Source organism: Sceloporus undulatus, chromosome 2 (genome assembly GCF_019175285.1).
Source record: "Sceloporus undulatus isolate JIND9_A2432 ecotype Alabama chromosome 2, SceUnd_v1.1, whole genome shotgun sequence".
NCBI classification, from domain to species: domain Eukaryota; kingdom Metazoa; phylum Chordata; class Lepidosauria; order Squamata; family Phrynosomatidae; genus Sceloporus; species Sceloporus undulatus.
In genome coordinates, this window is record NC_056523.1 from 156,111,053 (window position 1) to 156,130,173 (window position 19,121).

The window sequence follows — 19,121 nt, forward strand, 5'->3', positions numbered from 1 at the left end:
TCTCACCTCTGTCCTTTAATCTCTGTCCAGTATTCAGCTGCACGCATTATCACATCCGCCCACCGCTCTGACCACATCTCTCCTGTGTTGGCCTCCCTTCACTGGCTCACCCTCCCTTTCCGTATTCAGTACAAGCTCCTGCTGTCAACGTTTAAAGCCCTCCATGGGCTGGCCCCTCCTTACTTATCAGACCTTATTTCTCCTCACCTTCCCACCAGGGCCCTCTGTTCTGGTAGTCAAGGTCTGCTGTCCCAGCCCAGGATTTCCTCTGCCCCATCTCGGATTCACTTTCACTTGCTGCCCCTCACTCCTGGAACCTTCTTCCCCGCAAACAAGAGCATCACTTCTTTAACCAGCTTCAACAAAACGGAGTTGAAGACCATCCTGTTCAGAGAAGCGTTCCCAGGCATTGCATAATTGTCGCTTGCTGTTTGATGTTCTTTTGATGCCTGTTTTATCAAACCATTTCCTGTATTGCTATGTACTTTATATGTATTAGCCTACTAGCCCCACCACCTTTCCCTTCTCCTTTTATGTCATGTCTTTTTAGATTGTAAGCCTGAGGGCAGGGAACCGTCTAATTAAAAAGATTGTATGTACAGTGCTGTGTAAATTTACAGCGCTTTATAAATAAAGGTTAATAATAATAATAATAAAAATAATAAAGTGTACATGCATGACACACTAGCCCTGCAGAAGCCTACAATTTGATATGATGTACATAAATCCAGCATACTGGAATTTTTAAGTGTTCATTTTTAATTTCATGCTTCTAACTTTTTTGATTGCCTACATATATATTTGAAATTATTTGGGAATGAATGGTGGATCCTCGTGGTCTAGCAAAGGGGGAAGAACTAAGCAGAGCACGAATTCAGGCTCCTAATACCACAGTGGCTAGAAGCAGAACAAATTGCACGAAGTCAGAGAAATGCTAACACTAGAGGACTTCTTGACTCAGGATCTGGTTTACTTTGGTGGAAAAAGTTTATGGATTTTAAAACACAGCATTCACCATCCTGGGCCATAACATTTTTATGAGTCAGGTCTTGACCTCAACATTTAAACTCCAGAGAAGTCAAGATTACATGGAATATATAGCTATAGACTTATTGGCAAACCTAACATGAATCTTACTCATTCATACAGAGTCTTGTGTGAATAAGAATTGTCTGCTAGGACTGGCTAGTCATCAGGCAAAAGTTGCTGACAGGGAAGGGGGCTGTGTAATGTGCCTGCACAGGAGTGTGGGTACATGTTTCCTGAAGATGTTGATGGGTGAGATGGGTGAGGTCTTGCATGCTTGCTTCATTTGCCCTTCAATGCTTTGGATCACCTGCAGAAGATTCTGGTTAGTGTTAATTAATGAAATGTAGGAAGAAACATCAACAATCTTAGGTATGCAGACAAAGCCATATTACTAGTGAAAAACATCACAGACTTGGAACAATTACTGAGGAACTTCAAGGAAGAAAGTGCAAAAGTAGGCTTAATACTGAACATAAAAAGAAACAAAAATAATGACCACACAAGAAATACATAAGTTCAACCTAGACAATAAGGAAATAGAAATAGTTAAAGAGTTCCTGTACCTAGGATCAAACATTGATCAGAAAGGTGACTGTAGCCAAGAAATAAGAAGGCTAGGGATGACAAGGACAGCTATGAAAGAAATGGACAAGATCATAATGAGTAAAGGTATACAACTGAGCACTAAAGTTAGAATCGTCAAAATCATTGTATTCCCCAGCCCCATATAAAGATGTGAGAGATGGACAGTGAAAAAAGTGGAAAAGAAGAAAATCAACTCATTTGAGATGTGATGCTAGAGAAGAGTGCCGAGAATACTGTGGAGAGCCAAAATGACAAACAAATGAGTTCTTGAACAGAACAAGCCTGAAATCTTCCTGGAAACCAAGATGGTCAAATTGAGGCAATTGTACTTTGGCTGTAACATGAGAAGACACAACTCATTAGAAAAGACAATACTTCTAGAAAAAGTAGATGGTAGTAGAAAGAGGTGAGGGCTGTACGTCAGATGGATGGACTCAATCAGGAAGGACACAAGACTGAGTTTGTAGACCTGAGCATATCAGTGGAGTTCATGGGTCTTGGAGATGGCACCATGGGTTGGGATCAACTAGAGGTCGGTTAACAACAACAGCTCCATTATGTCTTATCTGTACGTTGGAGGCAGTTATAAAAGCACCAGGAGCAGCACTGCACGAAATGAAAAAAAAAATATTTTAGTAGTTAATGAACTGATGTGGAAGTGGAAAGACTGGAAGGCAATCTAAAAAGGAGTAACTGTGAACAATTGTAGGGGGAAATGGTGGTTGATGATCCAGGTGTAAAGAAGAGTGTGGCAAATGAGGCAACAAAGGGGAGTGACAGGCAGTGGCTTGAAGGAAATTTTGTTCAGCAGGAGTGATGGACATGAAAGCAGTATATAAATATGTAGTATAGAGAACAATGATAGCCTATGCACTTTAAAAGTTTGAACTGAAAAAATAAAAACTGGACAGTGACTGGCAGTAGAGAACGGTCTTAAGTGTGGCTTAAAAATTCAATGGGGGCAAAAATAGTGTGTGAGAGGGGGAAATAGGTTAATGAGGGAAAGTATTATTATTATTATTATTATTATTATTATTATTATCTTTTTAATAATAATAATAATAATAATAATAATAAAACTTTTTATAAATATATTTAAAATGGTAGAAACATGTGCATATATTATACAATATTAATGTTGCTATCCATGTATTTATATATGTGTATATATATGACAGACTTCCTTGTTGTTTTCTCACGAGCCAAGCGATATTTGTTTCCTTTAAATGTACCTTACATTGAATTCTGATGCTTTTAAATTACACCCTCCATGTGTATATGATTTCTTGTGTATCACAATCTTTGTCTGCTAAAATAGCTTTTCATAATCATCTCCTTTGTTCTCAAAAGATCCTTGGCTAAACAAATACTTAATCTTCCCATAGAACCAACATTCATACAAAATATATATAACTAATTTGTATGATTATTTCTTCTTTTTCTTTTGGTTTCAATTTAAATTAAAGTCATATATAAGCTTATACATGATCCATTATTTTAAGAAACTCCTTAATATATAAACTTAAATCAATGCCTTATTTGATATTTTCTATGTTTTTAAGTTTACAGTATACCGTATAGTAACAATATGCTTAAATTTATTTTATTTACTTTGTTTCATCCTGTAAAATATCCTCAAATGGACTCCATTCTCTTTCTATTTTAAGAGTTAGTTTTAAGAGAAACAGTTTGTGAGAGGAACAAAAACAGGTTAATGAGGGAAGGTATTTTTGAGCAGCATCTTGGGATATAAAAGGAAACCTTGTAGATGAATACAATGAAAGAGGAGAAGAAAATGTAGAATGGGGAATGAAAGAGGCTGTCAACCATTGGAATAGGTAGAAATTTGTCTGGGTCTTGATTCATTTTCTACCTGAACAATGGAAATGTTTTCTCTAATAGAAGAGAATGGGACAGGCACTGAAGAGAACTGCTAGGATTACAATTCATGATGAGCTTGAGTTATTTTGTGTTACCAATTACAGTTTCAAAGAAAAATTGTGCATAGTTACTAGTGCATCACTGTACTGGCTCCATTATCTCAGTTTAAAATTGGATGATGTCTTAAGAAGGTACACACACCTTCATGGGGTGACACATTATGGTAGACCTTTTGGACCATACAAAGTGGGATTTCCCCCCTCTTTCTTTCAAGGTGACCGGTGAATCTAGATCTCAGGCTTGGATAGCTAAAAGGATTGGCAAATCAGACCATCTTAGAAATTGTTTCAAAAGCACCATAGTGTTATCTTTTGCTTTCTAAAACAAAGTTAGGAAAGTAAGGGTCTATAATTAATGGGTCTACCACACTTAAATCTTGTGAAATTGACTTGTTGAGCATTCATATTTCCCTCCCGGTTTTGATTTGCTCTCAGAACAGTAAGTTGGCCTTTCACAGAATTCTTTGTTTATATGTTGTTTCTAATTAAGTTGCAGTTTCTTTATTAAAATGACTGTGAAGAAAAAAAGTTATGTTGGTAAATACTGAATGCATTCATTCCAAATTTAACAGCTCATATTGTAATTGGAAAATGAGAAACCCCTGTGGGTGCCACACGCAGCTTTTTGAGCTTGCCAGTTACATCAATACTATTATAAACAACAAGAACATTAATAGTAGTCAGCAATGAAACCCAGGAAGCTCTTGCTTTTTTATGTTACAATTTTTAACATAAAGCAAAATATGAACCTAAAATACAACATGAAAATATGCTTTCCCTGGTGCACCTTGAAATGTGTTTGTGTATCTTTTACCATATATACTTGCCTATAAGTTGAAAAATGCCAAAAAATTGACCCCAAAAACCTGGGTTGACATATATGGGTCAATATGGTAATAATTCTAAAAAAAATATTGTGGTTACTTTGGGATTTCTCTCCTATGGTGGTGGTGGGGGGGGGGGGGGGGGAGGGGTCCTTAAAGAAATGCTGAACTCCCAGACGAACTACAGCAAGAACAAGGAAATCCCAAAAGTCACCCCCACTCTCTCTGCCTTGGCAGGAAAATCCCCCAAACCTGCTGCTGTTGGTGCTTTTTCTTTTTTACAGGAGGCTCTCCCCAGATGGACTCTAGCATGGGATTTGGGAAGAAGAGTGGGAGAAGTATTGTACAGTGGACCCTTGGTATTTACTGGAGGATACTAAAATTTATAGATGCTCATGTCCCGTTATACTCATTGGTGTAGTATAATGGTGTCTCTTATATATAATGACAAAATCAAAGTTTCCTTTTGGGAATTTTTATTTGAATATTTTCAAGCTGTGGATGGTTAAACCCATGGGTACAGAATCCGTGGATACGGAGGGCCAACTGTGTATCTTTTGCTTATGTTTTTGTTAATTCTGTTTCAGAAGGGATAAAATCAATAAATTATTTTTGATTATGGGTATTATTGGAGAGGTGAAGACTTGCAAGTTGATTTCTTTGTTAATTATTATTTGGGTATTAAAAATCTATTTAATTAGGAATGTTGTTGTTTTCTCCTCTGAAAATTTCATTTCAAGCATGTATGCTTAGCCTAGCACCTGCCAAGAATCAATCTATGTATAATTAATAATAATAATCTACAGAATCTAGATGGCGAGGGCATCTGACAGTCCAGCTGTGTATCCTAACAGAGATGGCTTTTCCTGCTCTTCCCTGTACCATTGCGATGCTTCACTCAGTGCAAATGAAACCTTTCTGCCAGTAGTTATCAACAGGATTTCAGTCAAAGATGCCAAAGACTAAAAAAATTCAACATTTCACTAAAACTGGCCTTATCTGTTTTGTGACACCGAGGAAAAGTAGGAATGAAGATAGTTGTCATCTAGAGTATGCTTACCACTTCATATTGCTGACACTATATTGGATTTAATAAAAAAAAAGTCCTGGCCTGCATAAAGAATAGCACTCATTTTGAATTACATTATTTTCTACCTTCCCAGGGATTCAACTGCACCCTGACAGTAAAGGTCAGTGTGTGTGGAGTTGGGTGTCACAAGGTGAGAGGGCTGGTTACGAGAATTGTTCCCTAATGTGCAGTTTTTGCTTTCTCTCTGATAAGTCTCCTATGTGTCCTATATTATGGGAGATAGTCCTCTATTTGAAGGAATGTCTGAGGACAATCCTTTGTTTGAAGGGATCCATTATTTGGAGAACTGACCTGCTGCCTTTTGACAAATCCATAAAGAATGAGGAGAAGGGAGCTCAGGGGTTTTTCATTAACATGACAGTATCTGTACTGCAAACTGAGCAGCAGGTATATCTGTCATCTACTGACAAGACTTTCCTGTCACGATGAGGTATTATATACTGTATCTTGTTTAAACTGCTTTTTTGGAGCCTGCCTTCCATGGACAGAAAGAAGGTTCCGTTCATGGAAGGCGCCTCCTTCTGAATTTCAACAATTTCTGTTCTCACTGTATACTAGCTCACCATGTTAATTTATTTGGGGTGAGGTGTGAGATTAGGATGATCTTTTTGATCAATTTTAGTGATTATTTTGGTAATTTAGGGGCAATACAAACCGGCACTTTGTGCTGGCCTGCGTGCGTGGTAGGGTTGAAGTAAGGCAGAGTGTCCACATGCGCCAAGCCCTACTTCCTCAGCCAGGGTGCCATCATGGCATGCGCCTCTCCAGATGGGTACACCATGATGACGTCCCTTGAGCACAGTGCTGGGTGGAAGGGACATCATCATGGCATGCGAGGGCACTGTGGTGCCCTGTCTGGGTTGCAAAATGAACCCACTGGTCTGATTGCTACGGCCTCCATCGGGACCTCAAAGTGGCAGCATTTAGCCGCCCGTCTGTAGAGGCCCTTATTTTTTTAAAAAAAAATAAGACTGGCAATTACAACTCACTAATACATGATGAATTTGTGACTTATAAATAACAATATTCATAAGTACACGGGCACATTATACGCTGCTTTCAGCATATGTTGAATGTAGTGCTGCTTCTTCTGGCACCTTGCACCGGAAGAAACAATGGCGCATGTGCGTCATTGCTGCTGCACACCGCCACAAGCACAAGCCCCATTACTTGTATAAGCATACATGTTTTTGTTTTATGTGGAGGGTTCCGGACAGATCCCCACGTAAAACAAGAGTGCATTGTATAGTAGTAACAAACAGATAACTACATTTTGAGTAATGTTTCCAGGCCCTGTGAAGTTTAGTCTTTGCTCAGCATCTGCAGGTAGAGATGGGTAAATTCTTTCTGAGACCCTGAACAACCCTTGCCATGGAGCGTAAGCCAGACTCACCATAAGGCAGCTTTTTAAAACACCCTCCTTTCCACATTGTACTTTGTCCACCAGGCAGCCATCTCACCTACATTCATGCTTGCTTTGTCATCTAAAGCTGAGGGCATATAGTCTTCCTAATTTGCCAAGGACTGGGTAAGTCTCCTTGAGGCGTTACAAACCGACGCTTTGCGGCGGTCTCCCGGCGCTACTGTTTGCTCCGCAAGGGAGCCGCCGCAGCCAAACTGTGCGGCTCCCTTACGGATCAAAAAAGAAGCTCCAAAATGGAGCTTCTTCTGGTGTCGCGCTCATGATGCCGCGAGGCGCCAATGGCGCACTCGCAACGTCATTAGCGCTGCGCGACATGTAGACGCACTGCGTCCGTTACGTCAAGATGGCGGCAGCCGTGTGGAACGGCCGCCACCATTTGTTACGGACAGAGTCCATAACAGGAAGAGGGGCGTCTGGAAGAGACGCCCCTTTTTTAAACTGGGACGTCCTGAGGACGTCCCAAGTGGCAGTTTGTAACCCGCCCTTGTTAATAAAATTGTGCTGCTTGTGAAATTTTGCATTCACAGCTGTCGGCCAGTTTTGCCTTGTTTAGTGCATCAAATGGCTTATAGGCTTTATTGTACCCTGTTTACTTGCCTACCATCCTCCCTCTTCCCCTCTCTATATATTTTAATTAGCAATTGATGATAGTTGGTGAAGTTTGATCTGATTTTGCCCTTTTGCTTGTCTGACTTTTGTTCCAATAATTGTACTGTTTTGATCATACTATTATCTCAATATTTATAGTTTATTGTATTTTATACTGGTCAGTGACCGAATAAACTATTGATGATGATATAATTTTAATAGTATGAGGGATATATGAGGATAGAATAAATCATATCTCTGCAAACGTGAGGAAGGTAGCTAAACTGCACACCTATTCCATACATATTTTGCAGTAATGCTGCCCTGCCATTTCATGGAAGAGAAGAAGTTATTACTATCTGTATTACCTTTCTCTTTTCTGTGCTTTTGAGTGACTGTCATGCAAGCCATATGCCAAGCTTCAGAAGCTCCTTTTTTTGGTAGCAGCATCTGGCATCTTGGCACAATCCAAAGACCTTTCAGGCTATTCTGGCAGTAAATGTCTGTGGATCTGTTGCTTTTCTGGACGGACTGGCTTCTCCAGCCTCTCTTATGTGACTCCCCCACCCTCCTCAGCCAGAAAAGTAAGAATGCAGAATTCAGTAATTAGAAATATAATAAAGGTCCTTGGTTCAGGTTAGCCCTTTTATTAACAGTTATGCTGTGTTAATAGGAACCAGAGTTTTTGCTTCTTGTTTTATAAGCTACGCTTTAGGAAATGATAACTTGAGAGTTCAGTATTGTTTTTTTGAGGAGACAGTCTGACCCTGGCACCAAAATGAAGCTGTCAGTGGCTCTTTTAGTAGCTATTACCACTGAAGGACAGACATTTTGTGTCATCTAGTCCTTTTTTCATCTTCCTGTTCAGTGATACGATTAAAAGAAAGAAAGATTACCAACAGAAGTGTATTGCCACACTGTCCTTACGTGTTTTCCAGTAATGTTTCAACACGGTTATTGCTAAACAGGTATTCCTAATTAGTACAGAGGCTTCCCTGAAATTGGGGCAGTCGTTTGCTTTATAGGTGCATGGTTTTTGTCTTGGGTGTAGGTTTTCCAGATACAAAGAAGTGATACAGGAGGCAGCATGAATCTGTTTAAAATGTCCAGTAGTGTGTCATCATAACTCATGAGAAAAGTGCAAATTGAATTGACAGTGAATTGCCATCAAGTAGATTTTCAGTTCTGTTTCCAAGTGATTATCTCTGCACCTCAGAGGGAATGTCTAGTAATTATTCTGAACTTCTGACTTGTATGTTGGACATATACCTGACAGGATTTTCAAGAGGAAGTCAGAGGTGGCTTAATAATTCCTGTATAAGGAACCCATAAGTCACAGTAGTTAAGATAACAAATAACTGTTTTTGAGAAGTCCTGCTGACTTGGCCATTCACTTACAGTAAGGGGGTTGGTGTAGTACATGCAAGATGATTATTTGGCATTGTTAGCATTTAGAAAAGCATTTTTGGAAAACATTATGTATTGCCAAGGAGCAAGAGTATACACAAGGAACTTTGCATGCATGCTTGGATGTACCATGTTGGACTTAGCTAGTTTTTTGATTTTTTGCAGGGGTGGGGGATGGGGTGGGAATTCATCAGGAAAGGTTAATTGCCGGTAAGTTATTTCATGTTAGGACTCTAGGAGGCAATATTGCAGTGTTTCCCAGATGCTAAAGTTTTTCTTCCTCCCCAACCCTATTTTCGAAGAGCCAACATAGTTTAGAATGGCTTCTGCAAACTGCCCATTTTTGTCAGTTCCTGCTTCCCCTGAGAGTTTAGAAAGGCAATGTCAAGCTTCTAACTTTAACATTTATATTGTAGTTGCAACTTAACAGGAAGTTCTAGACCAGAAAAAAATCACAAACTGTAGCTTGCTTGTAGTATAACTTTGACATATCTACTGACCCAGGCCTTGAAACACTTGTTTGGCAACAAATATAATTTGTGCTACTTGCTGAATTGTTCACGTGTTATTGTTGTGAATTCCTTGCAGAACCCTTAGGTGGAAAGTAGGGATAAACATGAAATTAAAAATACCGCATCATATATAATTATAGAAGGGCTACCTTTTGAGAACAATTGAGCCAGCTAGGCAGACACAAATATAAAATTGTTTGTTTGACTTTCCTATGTGTTCTTCTGCCTCCCTCTAGAGGGGCATGTAGGTATCTTTGGACACATCCATGTTCTGTATATTCGTATTCATGTTTGGAGGAATTTAAAAAAGAAACAGTTCCTATATGATCTGTGATGCTGGTGGCATGAAAGACATATAAGCTCTGGAGGGCTTTGTTACATGGGCAAGGAAGTGGCTTATCTGAGGTATAGTTTAGACTAATACAGGGAGTGGTTTTTCCACCAGTGGATATTTAAGGTGCACAGTACAAAGTGTTGGTTATCACCTTTAAAGCTCTACATGGCTTGGGCCAACTTATCTAAGGGATCGCCTACTTCCATATAATCCGCCCGGTGCCCTCAAGTCCTCTGGGAAGAATATATTGCAACCTATAAAAACCAGACTGACTGAAACTTTCCAGAGGACCTTTTCTGCAACTGCTCCCAATCTATGGAATCGCCTGCTGGATGAGATCCGTTAAATTACCAACTTAGACACCTTCAAGAAAGCTGTCAAGACAGATCTCTTCCGGCAGGCTTTTCCAGAATAAACTACTCAGCCATGTGGTGATTTCCCCACATATGTGTGATGACTCTGCCACTGTTATTGGTTTTTAATAGTTATGTAATTTTAAATCTTATATTGTTTAATCTTTTTAAAGGGGGGATACTTTATATATATATGGATGTACTATTTTAACTGTTGTAAGCTGCTTTGATTGTTTTAACAAAAAGCGGGGTATAAATAAAAATTTTCTTATTTATTTTATATGTGCATAGGGACGGGGTCTCCAAGATCTCAGCACTGAGTTAAAGTATCATGCCTCATATATCTTACATGCAAAAAACTATTAAAGCAATTAAATGTTTTAAGTTGCTTTTGCTGCTGCAGTCTAACATGGGTGCTTTTCTGGACCTTCATTCATCTGCAGGCTTGTAATGTCTCATGCCAAGAAGACAGATGAAATACTTTTGTGACTAATATTACTATAAACCTGATGTATCAAATGACCTTACCAGTGTAAAGGTGCAAAGTTATATTGGTTCCCTTTGGTTTTGGCTTTTTGTCAACATGTTACAATGTATTACTCCATAATAGGAAAGATAAGCATTCACTATCCATTATTCCATGATCCACAGATCTTACTGCTTTAGTTATTCATGAACATGAATTGTAAAGGTATTAGTTTCAAGAACATGTGTTATTGGAAATAGTGGTCACTTTATATTAATGGATATACCCAGCATCGTTTATATTTCCCATCTTCCTTTTTCTCCCCACCTCTGTTTTTATGTTCTGTAATTTATGTAATTCCACTTCTAAATTCCAGTTAAAAAATGATGTCCCCATATATACCTGCCCAAGGATTGAGGGGCAATACAGTGTGGGATGACAGGAGAGAGGGTAAATAGTTTCTACTGATTTTATTCTATGCTGTCTTGAGATTCTTGTGTATAGGATAGGTTATAAATAAATACATGCATACATACATACATACATGTTTCACATACACTTGGACCCAGGTAGTACAGTCGTTCCTCCACATTCGCTGGGGTTGGAGCACAGGACCCCTGTGAATGTGGGGAAAAAACGCAAATAACAAAAACACAATGTTTATTCTTTAGGAATCTCTAGGTCCCACAGTGCAGCTCTGTGGTCAACATCTGCCAGATACTGACCATAGAATTGCACTGAAGGAGTTACAAATGCCTAGTGGAGTGTTCTCTCTAGGAATCTCCAGGTCCTTCAGTTCGACTTTTGGTTAAAAATGACCATAGAGTTGCACTGGAGAACCTAGATATTCCTAGAGAGAACATTTAAATAAAATCTGTGAATAATCAAATCTGCAAAAGTCAAATTCGCAAATGTGGAGGGACGAGTGTACAGTTTTGTTAGAAACATGGTTTCTAGTTGAGTGGCACCTTACTGTTGACAATTTTGCAGAAATGCCTTTCTGTCTTTTATATCTTGCACTTTGTAAAACCTTTCTGACTGACATTATTACAATAAACACACTAGCTGAACTGATTTGTTAATCCAACTAGCATTGAAGCAATGGAAAGTTGGTAAGCCCAGTGGGAAGCCCTGGTGGTGCAGTGGTTGAATACCTGTACTGCAGCCACTCACTCAAAACCACAAGGTTGCAAGTTCAAGACCAGCAAAAGGGCTCAAGCTCGACTCAGGCTTCCATTCTTCCAAGGTCGCTAAAATGAGTACCCAGACTGTTGGGGGCAAATTAGCTTACAATTGTAAAACGCTTAGACACTGCTTAGGCGGTATGAAGTGGTATATAAATGAAGCTTGTTTTGTTTGTTTAAGTAAAAACTTCCATTTGTTCCATTGATTCAATTGATTTAGGCCATTGTTGTTATTTATGTGATTCTGAACCAGCACTGGATCTCAGGTTTTCCTTTCCTAAACCTGGCTCATAGAAATTTGCCAAACTTCCTTTCACTCACTGCTGTATCTTTTCATTGCATTTTGCTTGTTAAAAATAAATAAACAAGGGAGCTAACCTTAGGAATGCTGTTACTGCAAGAGCCTTGGAAACTGTGTTATTCCAAGTGAGACTGTCTGTTTCTCCCAGTAGTATCTAGATGTGGTTTTCAAGGGTTTCATGCAGAAAAAGGCAGAAGATTAATCTGTAACCTAGTTCCATTAGAGATGGCAGGGACTGGATATGAAATCTTGTCAAGTGAAAGAGGTAAAATCTCTTCTTTCTACAGTACACAGGCCAGCTGATGGAATGGACTTCAGTGACTTTTCCTGCTTCTCTAACTACAGAAGGGCAGTTCAGAGCAGCTTGTGGATTCATGTTTAGGAATGTCTTCCTGTGATGGTTCCAAATGCTGGCAAAAGAAAGTAGATTACAATAGTCTGGGTTACAATAATTTTGATTTTAAAAAAGTCACCAGCATTTCCTGATTGAAAGCACAGAATATGAAGAAACACTATTCCCTCTCAAAAAGTCTGAAGCAGGATATTTGCATTCTTCCTCTTAAAAATGTAAAGCAGCCAAAAAACACAGGTGGTCAATTGAATGGAAATAGAACTTCATGGCAGGGAATCTACATAGTTGAACGGTTGGTGGGAATTGGCTCCCTGGGCAGTTCAGGCTGTTCCAGCCATGGTATCACAAGCTTCCAAAAGAAATTTTGTGATGCCAAGGTTTGCATTGCAGGAGCCACACTAGGGAGCCATTTTGTACAAGAAACGTGCCTTTTGTAGCTGTTTTATTGCCAGTGTATCATTGTAATGTTATCACACAGTCACACCAACAAATGAATCTCATTCTGCAAATCTGTTTTACTGTAGAATATTATTATATATTTTAAACCTGTTTGGGGAGATAAAGATTTGTCAAGTGGTTGTATATCTTATCCACTGATATTTAAATGAGCTTTTAAAAAACTTTAGAGCAGCGAAGCAGCCTTTTCAGTAGTGTTAAAGTGTTTCAGATCATAATTTTTTGACACCTCACTTTTTTCTTCTTTTCTTTTTTTAAGGATCCCAGAAGCAAGCACAAATTCAAAATTCACACATATGGAAGCCCGACCTTTTGTGACCATTGTGGGTCATTGCTATATGGACTTCTTCACCAAGGGATGAAATGTGACAGTAAGTATTTTCCCCTTCAGGTTGTTAGAAGATTTTTTAAAAAATGAGGAAACCTTTAACTATTGGCTAACCTCTTAAAAGGAACATATTGTGTCAGTATTTGTTGTGGCTATGATTGCCTATTTAAAATTAATATTTGAACACATTTGACAACATAGTTTAAACAAGTTCAAGCCTCTCCATTGTTGATTTTGCTACAGCAATACATTAATGGAAACTTATGGGGAGAGAGAGATGCTAGGTATAACCAGCAGCTGGTCAGGAACATAAAATTCTGAACACTTTTTAAAAAGCTATGATTGTTAAGTGCGATTTGTGGTGTCACAGTGGTCTACATTATCTTTGAGCTTGAGTTTACTTGATTATAGACAGCAGGACAGTTTGTTGTGTGGTACTGTACTTTCTTTTCTGAAGGGGGTAGGAACAAGTATACAACATCTAGTGAAAGATCACTGCTAGCTCCCAGGCCTTAGTGTCATCCTCATTGTATGAAGGGGAGAGCACATTTTTCCCAAAACTGCAACCATTCTGAAGAGTTGCATTCCCCTTACCACATTCTTGTGCTCATTAACTCTTAGTGTCAAACTGAGATCTGAATGTCAGTGGAATGTTTTGCCTTTTTGCAGTTGAAAGTGCATGACTCTAGGAAGAGTGGAAAGCTGGACTCACACTGTCCCAATCTTTTCGAAGACCAAGTGTTGTCATGTACTTAGGACGTCATTCCCCAGATCAAGGATTGGTGACTTGTGACCCACCAAAAGTTGCTTGACTTTAGCTCCTATCACTGATAGCCAGTATAATCAATGATGAGGCATGATCAAAGTTATATTCCAGTAACGGAGGGCCATAGTGTCCCACTCTTGTTGTGAAGGAAAGCCTCCGAACAGAAACAGTGCAGCAGAAGCTGTGCTCTCAGAGGAAACAGAGGTATGTATGTATCTGTCATCCTGAAGGTGTGAGCAAAGGTGTAGATGGGAAAAATGCTTCCCCTTCCAAGGCACCAGCATTCTTGAATTGAAGGCTTTCTCTCTTGGGGGCCTTTATTGAGCCAGCATGTTGAAGTGGTTTGAGAGTTGGACTACAACTCTAGACATCAGGGTTCAAATCCACAAGACACCAGTGTTCAAATTGTGAGGGGGAGGGGGAAAAGAGCAGATTCGTGCCCATTCACACCACATGACTGCCTAAGAAGCAGAAGTGCAGTGACAGAGAGCTGCTTCATGGAAGAAATAATGGAATAGCAGTGAGATTGAGATCCTATTGATGGGGTTTGTCCATGAATGAAAAGGTCCACTACAGTAAAGAATGGAATGCAAGGCAACAGTGCGGGCAGATATTGAGAGATAGATTGGTATCATATGTGGAAAGCCTAGTCTGCATAAATTTATGATTTATGTATTTTGCTTATTAGAATAATTTCTAACAGTGTTAAAGAGCTTGGTCAGTTTTGTCACCCTGAAAAGGCAGGTATCTTCAATTTTTCTTCATCATACAGGCTTTTGACAAACATTCCCATTTTCTTTTCACTGAGCCACATCGTTTCTGTTACTGGCCTCTTTCAGGTAGAATCTTGAAGTTGAAAGTGGTGAAATCCCCTCACAGCCAAAGGCTGGTATTTTTATCTAGCAAGACCTCTTATGTTTCCTAAATACATCATGGAAATATGCCAAGGAGGACTGCTCTGCTTGAGACCTCATTTTCTCCTGCTTCATGTGGACTATATAATTTTCAGCATTTTCATTAGGAACAATAGAAACGTACTGTAGTTAGCAATGTCCTTTAAGGCAAATGCAACTCATTGTGCTATCTATTATGATGCTTTTGTCTGTGTTATTTAGGTTACTCTTTCTTTCCTAGAAACCTGTTCTTGTCTCTCATGAAACAAAAGAGGATATGACATATTGACTGTGATCAGAAAGGAGATTCACACATGAGAACGAAATCTTGCTATCTGTTTATAAACAGCAGATTTTGTTTCTTTTCCATCTCAGTTCTCATTACTGCTTTCCCACATGTACATTTCTCTTAATGGTCTTCCATGGTCCCTTCTGTCATCCTCTTTCTTTGTCCTTATTGCTGCTGTTGCAATTTGCAGTTGCATTTCTCTTGCTGTTGTGTTCTTTCCTTATCTTCTTTGCCCTTTGTAAGACCTCTAACAGGTGTTCCATAAACCTAAGCACTGCCAAGTCCTCCACAGAATTATCTTCAGTCCAAAGCCATCTGTATCAATTGTCATTGTCACTTCTCACACCAGTAATGTCTGTCCCAGTCATCTTGGATGACTGGGGTTTGTCTTTGACTCTGGACCAAATGACATACTACTGTATATCTTGCAAACCAAAAGCAGGTTCTAAGATTGCAAGTTTTAGTGAAGGAGGGAAAGCCAGAAGGAAAGTTTCAGGTTCTCCATTTAAAATTACCTCCACGCTGGCTATTTCTCTTTGTTAGCATTGTCTTTCAAGAGAAAAATATATATTTTTTCTCATGGCCATACCCCTTATGAATATGGCTTGTGAATATTTTATGAATATGGAACATTTTGGCTTGGATCCAGCATGGATTTATAAGCTCACAGGTTTTCCCTGGTCACTTAATGGGAAAGATCAGTGTTTACAAGCTACCGGAATGGGTCTGTTCTTTGGCTTTAGTGGCTATGGTAAGTCCCTGCATTTGTAATCTTTAGGACTGTAGTCATTACTGGTACTTGGAAATATAGAAACTGAATTATTTCTTTTCTGATTTGCAGCCTGTGATATGAATGTCCACAAGCAATGTGTAATAAATGTCCCAAGTCTTTGTGGAATGGATCACACAGAAAAAAGAGGGAGGATTTATTTGAAAGCTGAAGTGATTGGTGAAAAGCTAGAGGTCACAGGTAAGGAAACTGTTTAGAAACGCTAAGTCTCATTTTCAAGTCATGCTTGGCTGTGTAATACATTGTATATGGAATTGAAAATGTAAACATAATTTTTGGATGCCTTGTATGTCTGTTCATTTTCAGTGAATAGATTATTAAATAATTGCAGTAATATGTTTGATTTAAAGAGCAGTTTTGAACTCCCATGGAAAATAATTTGAATATATTCAAGGCTAGGTGGAGAGCCAGTGTCCTATAGTGGCTTGAGTATTCAACTAGGATTCTGGGAGAGCAGGATTCAAATTTTCATTCAGCTCACTGGAAGCCCAATGGGTGACCTTGGGCAAATCACACTCTCTCAGCCTTGGAGGAAGTCAATGGCAAACCCCCTCTGAATAAATCTTGCCAAGACAATCCAATAATAGGTTCACCTTAGGATCACTGTAAGTTGGAATGGTTTGAAGGCACAAGAACAACAATGGCTAGGTTAACACAAGATACACAGATAACACTGTTATAAGAACTGACATGAAAATAATTTACAGCTGAAGTAAATTTTTTGTGTAATCAGAATTTTAACCCAATTAGTTTAAAATTATAATGGATAAAATGCTGTACACACAGCAGGAATTCACAGATGTTTCACACCATCCACGCTGAAAAACAACTGTTTCCTGTTGCCACTTCATCTTTCACTGGTGATTTGTCTTGAGCCAAATGATTTTCTAGTGCATAACATTTTTTTTAGTTAATGACATTTCTAGGCCACCTCTCAACCTGATTGCTCACTATGGTTGAAAACTATTAGCAGAAGGAGGCACTGTGCCTTCCCCTGACTTATGTTATTGCCAAGTTATATCTCCATTTGCTTTTTTTTAAAAATACTTAAGATTATATTATTTTATTAAGACCACTGTGATCCTTATTAAATTTATCAGTCAGAAGATAGGTGCATGTTTTAAATGTGAATTTCAAGGCTGGCTTACAGTGGAGGTAATGTTTGTTCCCAACTGCAGTTTTGTGTGTGTGTGTGTGTGCGTGCATGTGTGATGTGTAGTGTGCTTTGCTTTTCTTCACCTGAGAATCAAATACAGTCTTCAGCCTGAGAATGTGAAATGGCTGGGACTGGCTGAGAAATAACATTGAGCCACAGACCCTTCTTCTGGCACAGATTCCAGCTTTCACAACATTTACTTCATTAACTAATTTGTTTCATTTGTTGCCATGTTTGTGCGATTTAAAAACAAACAAACAAAGAACCAAAAGTCAGAACTCAGTTTATCCTGAAAAAAAGCAAGTGTCGCTTGGTAAGGCACCAAGCTGAACAGGAAGTCTTTTATAGCACATATAGCCTGTTCAGGAGAGCCTAATATCCTGACTGGTTTAGTGGGGCCAGCCCAAATCATAAAAATATTTCACTGCTTGGAAGATGTGCCAGGCTTCAATACTGTTAGCTAACTAGACACAGCATCTAAAGAACCCCTCCTGTAGTCCTTAAGATGAAACAGCATTTCTTTTCATACCCAAAAGAAAACAACTAAGGCCTAAAACCAATTGTTAGTCTCAACTTAACACATTAAATCAGTGGGAATGACTTATGGTTCAAGCAGCTGATTTAGTGGGTCACTTGTAATTAAAATGAGCAGTTGGGTTGAGACCTAATTGAATGTGATTGTATGAGCATACACAGACCCAAATTGTGCTGGGTCTGGGCCAAATTAGGACCCTTACATATTTTAATAACTGTACTTTTAAAAGCAGGTGTAATTTCTGTTTTATGGAAATCTACCATATAACCCACCCCGTATACTCAGATCCTCTAGGAGAAATCTACTTCAGTCAGCCAAAGCTAGACAGCCTATAACCTAGGGGATATTTTCTTCAGTTGCCCTCAGATCGTGGAATGATCTGCTGGAAAAGATTAATCAGCCCAAGATGCTGTCTGAGCTTAAATCAGCAGTAAAAACGAGTTTCTTCTGGCAAGCCTATCCAGGTTATTTTAAAATTAGGGCTTTGACAACATACCATTACAAGATTTCAAACTAATCATTGGAGACTTGAATGCTAAAGTTGGCAACAAAGAAGAATAAAAAACAGTAGGAAGATTTGGATTAGGAACAAGAAATAAAGCAGGGGATCATATGATAGAATTCTGTGAGGCCAACAATCTATTCCTTGCAAATACCTGCTTCATACAACCAGATAGGAGACTATACAGTGGACCCTTGTTATACGCTGGGGTTTTGTTCCAAGATCCCCTGTGGATAACAAAATCTGTGTATGCTCAAGTCCCATTAAATATAATGACGTACCAAAATGGTGTCCCTTATAAAAAAATGGAAAATCAAGGTTTGATATTTGAAATTTATACTTTTTTGAACATTTTCAAACTGTGGATGCTTGAATCCGTGTATAAAAAATACGTATATAAGAAAAGCCAACTGTACACCTGGAATTCATCAGATGGTAAACACAAAAGTCAGATAGACTACATAATTGGAAGTAGAAGAGGGAGAAGCTCTATCGTTGTGGCCAAAACCAGACCAGGAGCTGATTGTGGCACAGACAACGAACTGTTCATAACAAAAATCTGAGTTAAGCTGAAGAAGAAAGCAAAAACCATCTGTGGACAGAAGTCAAAGACATAATTAAAAATAAATGCAAGGAAACACTAACAGTGGTCAAAAAGAAAGCTAAGAAACAGTGGATGACAGATGAAACACTCGATGCAATAAAAGAAAGAAGAAAAGCAAAAGCAGAGGAACTAAGCCAGAAATATGAAGACAACTGTCCAACATCTGACATGCAGGGATAAGGAGAAATACTACAATGGTCAATAGAGAAATAGAAGAAAACAACAAAAAGAGAAGAATGAGAGACCTCTATCACAACATCTGAGAAATTAAAGCCAAGTTCAAACCAAGGGCAGGGATGTTCTGGGGGCAGGGGGAGAACATAATACAGGAACAAGAAGAAATAAAAATACACTGGAGACAATCCACAGAAGAGTTATACAAAAGAGATGAGGGAATGAAAGATATTTGGAATG

The 19,121-nt window shown here is 38.8% G+C and overlaps 1 protein-coding gene across 2 annotated transcripts in view; it reads left to right on the forward strand.

The window, feature by feature from the left end:
• PRKCA (protein kinase C alpha) overlaps window positions 1-19,121 on the forward strand; it is a 285,172-nt gene that overhangs the window by 188,925 nt on the left and 77,126 nt on the right. For both annotated transcript variants that reach the window (XM_042455224.1, XM_042455225.1), the window contains exons 4-5: window positions 13,104-13,215; window positions 15,962-16,090. In XM_042455224.1, coding sequence (XP_042311158.1) covers window positions 13,104-13,215; window positions 15,962-16,090 — 241 coding nt within the window. The remainder of the gene's footprint in view (window positions 1-13,103; window positions 13,216-15,961; window positions 16,091-19,121) is intronic.